At 37.4% G+C, this 14113-nt stretch overlaps 1 protein-coding gene across 1 annotated transcript in view; it reads right to left on the minus strand.

Moving 5' to 3' along the window:
• Window positions 1-14113, minus strand: part of LAMA1 (laminin subunit alpha 1) — a 101424-nt gene that overhangs the window by 42916 nt on the left and 44395 nt on the right. The window contains exons 11-22 of the mRNA XM_061448767.1: window positions 13128-13268; window positions 12541-12714; window positions 10848-10949; window positions 9912-10123; window positions 8509-8620; window positions 7501-7611; window positions 6569-6696; window positions 5913-5999; window positions 5475-5686; window positions 4870-4976; window positions 3678-3858; window positions 2264-2400 (exon numbers count right to left, since the gene is read on the minus strand). Of these exons, the coding sequence (XP_061304751.1) occupies window positions 2264-2400; window positions 3678-3858; window positions 4870-4976; window positions 5475-5686; window positions 5913-5999; window positions 6569-6696; window positions 7501-7611; window positions 8509-8620; window positions 9912-10123; window positions 10848-10949; window positions 12541-12714; window positions 13128-13268 (1704 nt within the window). The remainder of the gene's footprint in view (window positions 1-2263; window positions 2401-3677; window positions 3859-4869; window positions 4977-5474; window positions 5687-5912; window positions 6000-6568; window positions 6697-7500; window positions 7612-8508; window positions 8621-9911; window positions 10124-10847; window positions 10950-12540; window positions 12715-13127; window positions 13269-14113) is intronic.

The raw sequence follows: 14113 nt of genomic DNA on the forward strand, positions 1-14113 counted from the left end.
AGTAAGTAAGTTAAAATAATGTTATATAATTATTGCATGAAATAAATCCATAAGTACAATAATTTTATGAATATGATAGAAAAATCTTAATATTGACATTCTTTTAAGATTTCAAGAGGCATTAATATTGTGTACATCCTGCTCAATCTTCATTTACTATTTGATAAGGAACCACGAATCTCATTGTATCCAAAGGTGGGAAGCTCAGCACGCATTGCAGCTCACTACTAAAGGAATACTGTTCTCTAGCAGAGCCCAGCATCCATTATGCAATCAGTAATATGAACCTGTTATTACAAATATGCAAAATGGATGTATCTAATTTGTCATTCTTTTTTGAAGCAGACTGGATCTAATCTTCAGTCTTAATTTCATATCTGTCATTACCTAACAAGTCCAGTTTTGCTTTGTAGTTATTTCTAACAGTGCAGGCAGAAAGTACATTCCATCTATCATCACCTGACTATGAGCATTTTCCCCCAGTCTTCTTTCCTCATAATCTCATCATTTGAGAAGCAAAACCTTACTTTGTAAAGCACTCTACACAAAGACCCACAAAATCTATTAGCATCACCATGTATCCTTTAGCATTCTTCACAAGTTTGCTGTTCACTGTTAGTTTTCCTTGCATTAAGCAGATTTTACTCTAGCAGCAAACACTAGGTAGTACGCTGCCTAGTCTAATACACTTTATGACCAAACAAGCTGACAACTTGGCTAAAGGTCTACAGCTCTGAATGTTAAACCCTATTTTAGGAATCATAATAATAGAAATAATTTACGTGTACTTCAATCTCTACCTATATGCGATAAAGATAAATAAGGACTCCGTGGTACAATTAAGTGTGCTGCAGCATACTTGAAAAAGGTAGTAAGCAGATCACGACTATAGCTCTGCTCCATCAACACACCCAAATTTGCTGGTAAATACCAAGAAAACAGTAAGAAATGGAGCCAGATGAAGTATCCCACTAATGCAGTCTGTGTTGCAAAACCAAACTAGCTGGGTTTCTGATAGCATCAATCCCATTTCACCCATGTAAAGATCATGCAAGAGCCTTTCCAGGGTTTGCCAGTAGACATTGCACTGGATCTCAACCTTCCATAGCTGACTATTCAGCCCAGAAGAGCCTCTGTTGGGATGTTACCTGCAGATCACAGTACTGTTTATTGCATCAAGAAAGTAACTAAAATACCATAGCGTAATTTGTGTTTATTACTGTGATGCTGTAACCAACAGGAATGCTAAACAACTTGGCGGAAATGAGCAGTTAAATACTTAATTCAACTTGATCATTGACAAGTGCTGGGGAATCACCCCATGAAAGGAATACTTCAATGGAAATGCACAGGTACCAGCATACTGAATTTGCAGAACACCAGGATAAGAACGAGAGTAGCCGGTAGCTGACAAAGCAGTGGATTAAAGAATGGCTGCCAAGTAAGTTTCTTTAAATCACTAAGAATGTATACCCTGAAGAGATATTATAGGATTGTTTTATCATCCTTAGTTAAAAAAATTAAAAAGAGAAAAAACAATTTGCCTGATACTTGTACTTGTCAAGTACTTATTGCATGTAATGACAGACCTTGTCAAGTTGATTATATTTGTGGTTTCTCAAGTGAAATTAGCCATTACATTCTTGTAATTCTGAGGCTTTTTAAAATCTCACAAGTTATAAAATAAAGATTGGCCCAACGCCATTATCTGTCAGGAATTTAGCGCATGAACCTAATTGCATAAATGGTTGCTACTTCTTAGATCTGCACTGAGTTGGCATTTTACTGCTTAATCACAAATATTAAGCTAATGTAATGGGAGTTACCTTATACCATTTTAATTTTAAATATTTAGAATAAAAACATGCAGTGACTTTCCAGATAAGCTAAATTTCATTGTTCTTAAGACCATAATATCACTCCTTGATTAGCACAGAAACTATGTTCCCTGTTGCCAATTGTTGCTATGAATCTGGTTTAGTACCACTAAGCACTTGAAAATAAGAATACACACTTCAAAGTTTTAATATGATCTACATACTTATCCAGAATAGACACTTTGATCATTATTTTCAAAGACAGCTTCCTTGGAAGGTTCCTCAATAAACACTTTACGGTCTGTTTTTTTTTAACGTTAAGCATGTTGCCCTAACACTTTGAGAGAGAGTAAACATGAAGGTTCTCAAAACAAGACTCCAATTCTGACACTAGCATAAGGAAAATTGTTTTGAACAGCCATGGCTTTTTGGTCAGCCTAACATACCTTGCAGCCAAATTTAGGAGAGAGTCCCCAGTGATATTCTTCACAGAGTTCACATTTTGGTCCCTGAGTGTGAGGGGGACAAATGCATTGGCCAGAATCAGCATTACAGTTGTTCTGAGTATGAGCACAGTCACAGGCTGCAAGAGAAGTAGGACCAAGTAATTAAGTTTATCTCTGCTTTAGCTACAGAGAACACTGATAGTCTTACATTTTTTAAGCACACAGTACAGTTTATCCATTCTGCTACAAACTCTTGTCACCCCTAGTCACTGAGAAACAAATTATGACCACAATGGCATTTCATCTTTTTATTGAGAGCCCATCATTTCTTCTTAACATAGCCTGTTTGGTGGATAACAAAGCAGTGTGGCATTTCCACAGGTGAATCAATAAAGCTAAATGAAATTATTGTGCAGAAGAATAAGTTTGTAAGAAAAAAAATCTATTATTAAGGATACAAAACTCATCAGGAGATATGATAATGTTCTCAAGCAGGTGGAAGGATTAATCACAGGAATTGATATTTTTCAAGAACAAATTAGTGAATACTAGGGATGGATAACTATTTTTTAATAACTAACTGCTGCATGAAGCACTTGTCTATTTACGGAATGCAATGCAATTCTTGCTAAAAATCAGAAGCTCAGAAAAGTGGTTTTATTGATTGCTATAATAACATTCACAACATTTTCAAGACTTAAATAGCTAAAAGTATTTAAGGGATCTTTGATTCTTAACAAAGACACAGTATATATGTTACAAAACATAATCCTTTAACATAATCTCACTGCAGATTTCATATTCCTGTACTATCTGAGGCATGAGAAAAATGTTTCTGTCAGGTTGGAGAAAAGGTAAGCATTCCTTTAGCTATACTCTCAAAAAGGGCATCTTATTAACACGATAAATTAGGGTTTTTGATGGCACAATCTCCATTTGAATTAACATTTTCCCCTGCACCACGATGAAAAATTGTACACATGATGATGGGAAAATAGTGTCAATGACATTTTATAAAACTATAATACATATTTTTAAGAAATAAATGAAAAAAAAGGTAAAAATATGTAAGAGTAATAGCTCTTAGCTTTTATGATTGCAGAAACAAAGGTGTTATACAGTCTAAAGGAAGAAAAAGTTTTGTACCAAAAAAAGAGACAAAGGAGCTACTGAGGATGTAATTTGTCTCCTGCAACTTTTATAAGTTGTTACTTCATAGTCACAACCTTTTGCAAGGAACCCCACAATAAGCAAAGAAATGTTTTGTTCCCTAGCTTAATCAAAGTATTAGGAGACCATTCTACAGATTTTTCCATATAGTCATCAGAACTGACCATTGACATAGCTAATCATAAAATATATTGATGAAAGAAATTCCAGACAAACCCTGAAAGGATCATGGATCAGAACTTACGTGTGCAGCCACCATCCTGGAACGTATGAAAGCCATGAGCACAACGGTCACACTTTTCTCCAGCCACTCCTGGTACACAGTGGCACTGCCCTTCATGACTGCAGTCCTCAGAGACTGAGCCAAACTGACTACAGTTGCAGGGAATGCAGCCAAGCCCAGTAAGCAGGCCATAATAACCATTCTGTTGGACAGGAAGTAAATACATTTGAACTATATTTCATAATTTTTTTAAAACAATACAATATACATTCTTATTTTCTCTTGTTTACTTTCTCTGCTGTCTGACCTGCATGAATATTCATCAGCAGTGTGTGACTCCTGTGGGAGGATTCCCTGGCCTTATCTCTTCACTGTTCCCAGCCATATGCAAGTATGCGTTTGAGTAAAGATGTGAACATTGAAATGCTCTCATGGTCCTCTAATCTCATTAACGAGATTTATGTTTTAAAGTTCCAGGATATTTTACTGTACTGACCAAGCAGAGATTTCTGTGAATGTGAATGAAAGACCAGAATAGAGCAGGGTCAGTAACCCATGGTACATGTGGATTGAAAGGCATTCAGCTGGGCTCGCACAAGGGCTGTAACTGGGCACAAATTTCCTGCTCTGGTCTCTGAGGCAGTTCTACACTTAGCAAAGGCTGGAAACTGCTGTTTTGCATCACCAGTAAATATCTACTTGTTCTTATAACAGGCCTGTCTTTTAACTGAATCCTTCTTTGGCGTTCAGCCATGATGCACTGATTATCACCAATCACATTCTCCAGATATTCCCACTGAGACTTCATTCTGCAGAAACACAGTGCTAGGATCCCTTCGGGTCTTTTAGCAGCATTCAGTTTTGTTTTTTTGTAAGCCAACATGGCAGCACATGTTTTTTTGTAAGCCAACATGGCTTTTGTAAGCCAACATTGTCAGTGAATGCAAGACTAGCCTGAACAGCCCTATTCAGAAGGATGCTGAGTCAACTACATAGCTTCACATCTGCAAAGAGCACAGGCAGAGCAATCTGCAACTACAAAAGCCCGTGCAGACAAACCTTTGGTCCCCAATCCAGTAACAGGTCCCCTCTCCCCTGAATACATTTGATGCTATTCTCTCTAGAATACCTGCTCTAATTAATATCTATAGATAAACAGGAAGGCCAAGATACACAAGAAGTAGAGATGAGGAACAGGTAAATACATGCTTACCAAGCACTTATCACATCTTTCGCCAATCACATTTGATTTGCACTGACAGAAGCCTGTTTCATGATGACAAGTAGTCGAAAGGGAACCATTCACATGGCATGCACAGGCTTATGTTTACACAAAAAGAAACCAAATTAAAAAACTTTATTAATGTCTATCTATATGCATTAATATACAGAATTCTGAATCTGGTATACAATATGTGTTTCACCTGTTTACATCCCACAGATGTTAATATACTACAGTAATATCTCTACTATATACTTGGGCTAAAACATAAAAAAAACCAAACCTGTGTGAACAGATACATATGAGAAGTTTGTTTCTTCCAGCCCCATATGTAAAATTCAGTAGTAGGAATTGTCTACAGGTCACTGGAAAGGCAGTGTCAAGCAAACCAGTATGTTTGAGAAATATGAAGTGCCAGTCCCTAGCACAAAATATTCCTTCCTGAGGCTAACCTAACCCCAGTTTTCAACCTGCACTTGCAAAGTCACAACTGGAAGGTTAACGTTTTCAGCAAAGCTGCATATCTCCTCATCTATTCTACATGTAACTCCCATTTTTGTTTTCTTTAAATTTTGAGAGTAATAATAATAGCTTACCATGACAGTTTTTCTCAATCACTGCATCCCCATAATACCCATCAGCACACTTTTCACAGTGGTGACCTGCTGTGTTCCCCAGACATTTCAGGCATTGCCCTGTGAAGGTATCACAGTGGCCATCTTCCTGAGGGTTTACATTGCCATTGCATTCACAAGGAACACATGATTGTCCAGGCATGAGTGGATTTCCATAGTAACCATTAGCACACCTGCACCAAGATCAAAAACTTTATCAGCTGTAATGCAGTCATGTAAAACACTGCACACCCAATTTTTATCTAAAATATCTCTGTATTACAAGCAAAGACAAAATGGAAGGAAATTTTTATTAGGAATATTCTGTACATGTGGTATGAACAACTCAAGGCAAGTAGGATGATGAACATTTAGTGATGTCAATAATATAGATATTTTACCCTAAGATAGTGTGCATACCTTTCACACTGAGAACCAGTATAACCTGGAAGACAGTTGTCACAGACAATTCCGACTCCTTCACTCAGTTGGCAAGTAGGACTGAAACTATCAACAACAGTTATGGCAGTCAACATCAATACACAGAATCACAAGATTTCAAGTCCATGCACCTACCTATTTAACCATGTAATTGCAGATTTTTCTAAATTAACATGAATGCTATAAACATCAGAATATGTAAAAATAAATTTATCATTTTAAAATCTCAAGACTGAGGGTTTTTTCTTTTAAAGGAAAGCAAGACTCAAAAATTTCCTAAAAACCTGTCCCCCTTTCTAGCAAATCTGTCCAATTTCTGTAATGAACTCTTTCACATGCAACACTTCTGTCCTTCTGTTGTTTTCAGAAAGGACATGAAAGATAACAGTGATTTTGCTGCCAGGCTCAGAGATCGCTCGAAGTATTACTTCATGTACAAACTGCACAAGTTCACTCAGCCTGTCTTAGTTTAGTCTATACATTTGTCTACCTGGAAAAAACTTTTTCAAGAAGGTACGCTCGAAGAGAGAGGAAAAGTCTTCTCTCTCTCCATCAGAATTCATGCCTTTTTTTTTTTTATCTCACTTTCTGATTTTGCTGAAGATGCAAAAGAAAATCTCACATAAGCAGCTTACTTGTTCGCAGCAGAACTCAGAGGACATGCACAGGGATGGCAGTCCTCAGAAGTTCCTTGAGATGGATTTCCATAGAAGCCAGGCAAGCACTGATCACAGAAAGGTCCTGTCGTGTTGTGTTGACAAGCCTGTGAGACATGGAAAAAAAATCTTCTCTTACTTACTCTTGATGTTTTTCCAGCCCCTGAGGGATTCCTGCAGGAGTCTGCTTCTGCATGCAGTATAATGTTCAAGGAAGCCATTCTTCAAGACATGAAGAACAGAGTAGAACTTTGAAATTAAGTGGGTTTTTTTTTCCGAGTTGTAATAATAAATCTGAATTTTTTCCTACATTTTAGAATATACTTTAAGCTATGAAATCAGCCACATTACTTATACACAAGCTTAAATATATTTTGCATATTGCACACATTTAGAGTAACAAACTTCTTATATATTTCTTAATAGTATTTAGCTACTTTATTTCTGTGTCCTTTAAATTTCAGAAGGGATCTTGAGAGCTAAGTTCTCTCTTCAGAAGCTAATGTGTAATTTCCACTGATGTCAGTCATGGAGGATGAACATATATCATAAAACTGGTATTCCCCCAAAACACTGCTTATTTTTGTTCCTTGCAGGAAAAGTTTTATTGTCACATGCAGCAAGCAAAGTTAAGATTTTTATCAGCCAGCATATGGTGACATGTTTATTTTAGTTCTGATTACTCCCCACTTAAGATGATAAACTGAAAGAAACTCTTTACTGGAGAACACTTTAATTGATCTCCCTGAACATATTCTGAAATAAACAATAAAAAGCAAAAAAAAAATAAATAAATGAAACACTTGGTACCCATAGATTGAAATTTACATGCATTGTAAACTTGTCTCCCACAGCCAAAATGCTCTCCTAAATAGGTGCTTAAAACAAAAACACTTTGAAGGATGACTTACAAAGCAAACACCATGAATATCACACTCAGTTGCATGCCCATTGCATTTGCAGGGTTGACATATACCTCCAAAGAGTATTCCATCTACACGATAGTACCCAGGGAGGCAGGACTGAAAAGAAACCAGAAGGAAAAAGCGGTAGCACTACGTATGTTAAAAGTACACATGAAAACATTTTCGAAGAGCCCGCTTTCGACCACCCACCATCTGACTCATTCACATTGTGGTAACTGAATGCTCTTTCAACACTACTGATGTCACTGCAGATTTTTTCTGGTGGTTGTTTTTTACTTGCACTGAATAAAGGGGATAACAATTAACTCCATAAAACTTTCATTCAGCCCTTTGTCCCCTAAAGGCATGTGAGCTAAGTTTTGTGCAGTTGAATATGCAAAGTTCTTTATCATGGGACAATAAAAACCAGATGTTCTACCTCCTCTGCACGATCATTAATGACGCTATGGCACAAGGTTTCATACTAGAACTATTTGTAAAAATAATTTCTGCTTCTCTGCAGATGGTGCTCTGCCTCCCTAATCTTCTATTCACAGATATATAAGACACCACCTGGTGTGACACATTTGACCCTTGTGGGATCTTCCAAAGGCTAGTATTCCTCCCTGCTAAGATTCCTTATTGCCTCCATAAACTTCATGACATAAAACAGAAATAAACTGCACACAATTCAGATCCAGGAAAAGTGCTTTTAGTGAGTAAGGTAAGATAAAACAACTTTACAGAGCTTTTAGAGCTGTTCCCTCTGCAACACTGATGTTCTAAAGTGTATCATCATATTTTAATGCCACCAAATAGAATTCAAAAAATAAGTTAAAAATCCCGTTTAGTTTATCTGAAAGAAATCTCTACAGCACTGTGTACAGTATAGTAGACAGCACTTCACCACAGAACATATACTTTTATGGCAGTATAATTAAAGGCAGCCTTTGAAACCTAGCTCCTTTCAGGTAGGAGATAATTTTGCATACATAAAACACTGTAAGAGGTTACCTCACAGGATATTCCTGTGTAACTTTGAGGACATTCACAGAATTCCACATCTGGTGCTGAAGAAAGATCTATAACATTTTCATTTGCAGTATCCAGGGTCACAGAGTCCAGCCTAGGATCATGAAAACATCACATCATTGAGTTTAAACAGCATAGTTTGCTTCCAGGGGAGTAACATTGCTGAGAAGGCTGCTCCCTGGCAGGAACAGCTAAGGAAGTCACACAGATTCCTGCTCTGAAAGGACTGTGATCATAGTCTTATCAACTGCATTTGCAATTTGGGGAGTAGATGTGCCCTCCTGCTGTTATAATTGGTTTTACTATCATTGTCTCTTCTCCCACAGAGATTTAAACAAAATCTGCCCCCTCTGTCATGGTATTAGAGGTACATCAGTAGGGCAGCCTTCTATTGCTGTCCTGAAATAAGACAGCTTTACTGTACCATGTGTAAAATAGATACATATTTCAGATGAGTAAGTAGTGAGAAACAGTACCAGTTAATTGGTGCTACACACAACAGAACACAAAGCAAACCCTTTTACTACAAACAATGACATTTTGCAGCAGAGATGATCTTCTCAGCCACAGGTAAAATAATTTAACTAAATCTTTAAAAATATTTGAGAAAGATGGACACACTACCTCTAAATGGACATAAATATCACCGATACTCAAGGGCAAAAAAGGTCACAAGGCAAATCTGGTATCGAGTCCAATGTTATTGACATGAAATGCTACCAAATCAGGAAATGAGGAAGAAGGAATTAGGAAATGAGGTAAGGCTAAGAAGGTAAATAGTGACAAAGCACTGGAATCGATTCCCTTGAGAGTCATAAGACTTTTTTCCTTTATCTCAGATAGAAGGTAAAACAGAGACCTGTAGGGTCTGATGTAGATACTGCTAGAGCTGGCTTGAGACTATAGAGTGACCAGTTAATCAATTCCAGCCCAATTTTCCTATTACACACTGCCTTAGACATGAGTGCCAGTAACATCTACAAACAAACATTAAAAGAAACTACAGTCAACATCTTTACTGGCAGGTTTTCAATAGCCAGTGATGGATTAACTTGCCACATACCAAAATAAGCATACTGTCGAGAGTTTCAGAGGTATTTCCCTCTAACAAAGCAGTCATTGTAACAGGGCTTTTATGCAGTATTCCTTTTAAGTAGAAAACAATGTTTCTGTTATCAGATCTCTTTAAAATGACCAAATGCCCTTTTCCACACATTCCACATGAATATATTTTTGGGACAAAATCTGTTTTGAGAAAATCCAATAGATTTTTTTTTCCCAGAAATTATTAATGTAAAACTTTAGGAATACTGCCACTATGACTATACATATGCGCAAAACCAGTACAAGTACATAGATGAACTTGAATATTTTCTCTCCCTCACCTGTACACAGCTTTTTTGGCAATGTTGTAGTTGGCCCTGATCAGAAGATGGGTCATGTTTACCAGCACAGTCATCAACTTCTCCCGGTCTATAGCTTTTTTTGTATTGAACTCTATGAAGTTCTCTGCTACAAATCTCACTGCATTAGAGTACTCCTCATATGGCTGCAATGACAAGCCTGCTGCTCTTGTACTCAAAATCTGCCCATTACCCTGAAATTGAAAGACAGAGAAAAATTTTCTGTATTTGTACAAAAATATTATTAAGCAAGGGTCAGATACACATCCAGGTATCATTGAAAAGAGGCAAACTAGATTTCTTGCACTGGAAAAAGACTCTAAAAGGTCTGTATTTTTCTATGACTTCAGGAAGACTACAATCCCATTCCATTTTGGCTCAGAGACTTCAGAAATACTTGATGCTCTTTTGGAAAAATAATTAGATTAAAAAAAAAATACACAATAAAACACAGCCCTCCTCTACAAAACAGAATGTCTTTTCTCCTTTGTTCTACTGTTAAGTATATATTTTACAAAATTGTGCTTTTTGGAGGTGTCAGGATTCAATATAGAGCCTTATTTTTTGCTGCAACATCAATCTAGAAAAGTAAGCAATCAGTAAGCACACTCATCTGTTTCATAAATACAAGTCATTCCAGCTTATTGCAGTTCCTTTTCTAAACAGAGCTTGTACATTTGTTAATGAACACCTTACTTGTTAGCACGTAAGTTAAAATCTAGGTATTTATCATTTAAAACTAGTATTGTATACCCACAGTTTCAGACAAATGGATCAGAAAATCAGAAAAATGAGTAGTAAAATTAAAACTGACAAAACTACTACTATAAAAACATTATTTTATTTGCCTTTTTTTTAACCCCTGCATAGATTCTTAATAATGTCTGAATAGTAACAAGGTGAAAAAAAAAAATCCACCTGAATGATGACATCCACACTAGAGACTATATCACTGTCCACACTCTCCATTGGAATGTCATAAGATACCGTATACTTCAAGTTTCCACCAAAAGCTGTGAGCTGAAATAAAAAATAAAAGCGAAGTCTTAGGAACATAACCTTCAACCAACACAAAGCAGTGACCTGGGAGAGTTCGATGTCCTTATTATAGGAGTACATGGCTTCCAAACACCACTTTCCAGGGAAAATTTAACATGCTGTATGTATCAGCACAAGGACAAGTGCTGGCTCGTTGCTGTGCAGGTGAGGAAAGGTAGCTGAAGGCTCTAGAGATAATTCAGATAAGTGTCCTCATTCAGTGAAACACCTACAGTACTTTCGACAAACAGCAGAGGTTTAAGCTACCGTCCTAGCCACAGGGCACAGCATGTTGGAATAATTCACATTCCATATTCCACCTTTCAGGCTTCTTAGTCCCACAACTGCTGGTGACTACTTCAAAGTAAGATAGAGAGTAGTACCAACAGTTAGACCTATACGAAATGAAAAAGAGATCAGAATTTGAGTGAATGTTGCCCTGTGCAAAACTAACACTTAATGATACATTTCTGAGACTTGTTTTCAATTACTGTGCCACCACACTAAGAAACAGGGCTGCATGGGCAAAGATGCTGGACTGAATTAAAGGTGAGGTTGCAAGGTTCCCTGTACTTAGCACTGGTGAGGCCACAGCTAGAGTTCTGAATCCAGTTCTGGGTTTCCAGTACAAGAAAGAGGTGGACATCCTGGAAAGAGCCCAGCAAAGGACCACTAAGACAATGTAAGAGGCCAAAGCATTTTTCATATGAGGACTGAGAGTTATGGGACTGCCCAGCCTAGAGAAGTCTCAGGGAGATCTCATCAAAGTATACAAAAACCTGAGAGGAGGATGAAACAGCATAGAGACAGGCACTTTTCAGTGGTGCCTAGTGACAGGACAAGAGGAAACAGACACAAATGGGAACACAGGAGATTCCCTCTGAACATCCAGTTAACACTTTTTTATTGTGATTGCGATCGAACACCAGCACATGTTGTCCTGGGAGGTTGTGGAGACTACACTCTTGCAGACATTCAGGAGCAGCTCTCTGGACATAGTGCTGAGCAACTTGCTCTCAGTGACAGCGCTTGAACAGAGAGGTTGGGCAAGATGACCTCCAGAATTCCCTTCCAAACTCTACTATTCTGTGATTCTGCTGCAAAAAATGCCAGACCCAGAGCTTTAAGTAGTAACCAGGGCAAAAATTAAAGACTAGCTTGTCAGAAACTAATAAATGTGAAATGAAAGATAGCCAAGAGGCAGGTAAGAAGAATTTAATGGCCTTGTCTACTACATTGGACAAGTTGTGAAGAGTGTAAGCTTTGGATAAGAACCAACAGTATGGAGAATGCGAGCAGGTAAGTTAGGAACAGTCAAGAGAAAAAAGAAAGATTATATTGTATCAAGAATAGGCAGAGAAAAAAGGGGGGAGATAAAAAGCTCAAAGAGCAAGAAGAGGGTACTGGGAATGCCTGGCTAGGAACACTATGATTTGAAGAGCAAAGATAGATTGAGAAGTCTGGTAATATTGTGGTTTATGTGTAATTTTTAATTACAAAAGCTATATAGTTAGATCAATATGTTATGATTAAAAGAGAGAAACTATGAAGGAGTTTGACTCTGAGAACTTACTTTATTTCCTAGATACGTCTCAGGTGCTGACCAATAATAAGTGTGTTTCAGTACTTTCACAGCCTCAGTATTGTTAATACTTATTTGATGGGGTCCATCAAATTGGCTTCGCTGAGGTTGCACGCTCCTTGTGTGATACAAATCAGTAACAAGCCATCCAGTCATGTCTGATATCTGCAAGAAAGAATAGTGACGTTAATGGAGTCAGGCTTGGTGTCACTGAGAAAGCAGTCACTAAACTCAACCAAACTGATAGATCTCTAATGCTTTCATTAGCCCAACCTGACATCCAGTACACGCAAATATGCCACTTCGGAAGAGGATTGTCTCTACCTCTCTATTACACAGGAACAAATACTGAATGAGTGTGATTTTCATCCTCTTAATAAAATTATTATTATACTTATGTAATTCCTTGAGAGATGCTGATTACCTCAGCTGCCAAATGACACTGAAAATCCATTCCTCCGTAAGGAGACACATGCCAGAATTTGGAGTTAACTTGGGCACATGTCAAAGAGAAATACAGCACATTTTGCAGCTGCCTGAGGAAAGAATATTAGGTCATGGGCATAACATATAAATACCTGACTGATGGGCCATGTTAGGCTGTCACAGACATCAGAAACCCCAAAGCAGAAACACTCTGTGCAGCCCTGAGGATTTCTTTCTTGCAAATTGTAGAATCCTGGTTTACAGAGATCACAGTTTTCACCTTCTACGTTTTCCTGTAAACGGCATATTTGTTTCGCATCAGTAATATTATTGTGACAAATACAGTGAATTAGATGGGATTCAGGCATAACAGCATTCAGAAGGTTGTAAAAGAAAGGAGATTTCAGCACAGCAGGATTATTGAATAAGACTCACAGATTAAAACTAAAACCGATTTGAAAAATTAATCAGAATCTGACAGTTCATCAAAATCTAAACATGCCCTGGGAAGGGCTCTATTGTGGTGAAATTTCAGCACATAGAAGGGTTTGAAAAGCTTCTGCCAGTTTGCCAGACTACTTCTTATCGAGCAAATTTCACCAGAAAGAAATCTGAGACCTTTGGTGGCAACACTACCAACAGTCTCTTCTTCTGGACCATTGTTTGGCATGTCAGGTTTACATAAGACTTCTCTAAAGAGGTAGGCTATGTGCTTTTGTCAACAGAGTACAAACTGTTTTTGCAAACCATGTGAAGACATTTATGGTCCGAGCTCCAATTCAAAGGCTTACGGTGACTGCTTTCTATTTGTTAATATCCAAACTTGGGGAAAAAATCTCATGAAAAGGGCCTCCTGACATAATGAAATTTTTAAATCTTGTATTTTCACAGAAATAGTATTTGCATGCTCTTCTCAAACTTTTATTTCTCAGTCTTCAAGATGCACTTGGATTACACATTTCAATTAGTCTCTAGCATTATTAGACAGAAATTATTTTGTATTTCTTAACAAAAAATAAAAACCTTAATCAATGACTAGATCTCAAGAGCTACGTTTTACTAAAGATCAAATACTATGAAACTAGAGTATAAAAAGGAATAGCTTGTACTACTATGTTCACAAAGGCTGCATAGGCTT

This window comes from Pezoporus flaviventris, unplaced genomic scaffold, assembly GCF_033815535.1.
Source record: "Pezoporus flaviventris isolate CSIRO_AGI_PZ_B2104156 unplaced genomic scaffold, CSIRO_AGI_Pfla_v1 ptg000007l, whole genome shotgun sequence".
NCBI lineage: Eukaryota > Metazoa > Chordata > Aves > Psittaciformes > Psittacidae > Pezoporus > Pezoporus flaviventris.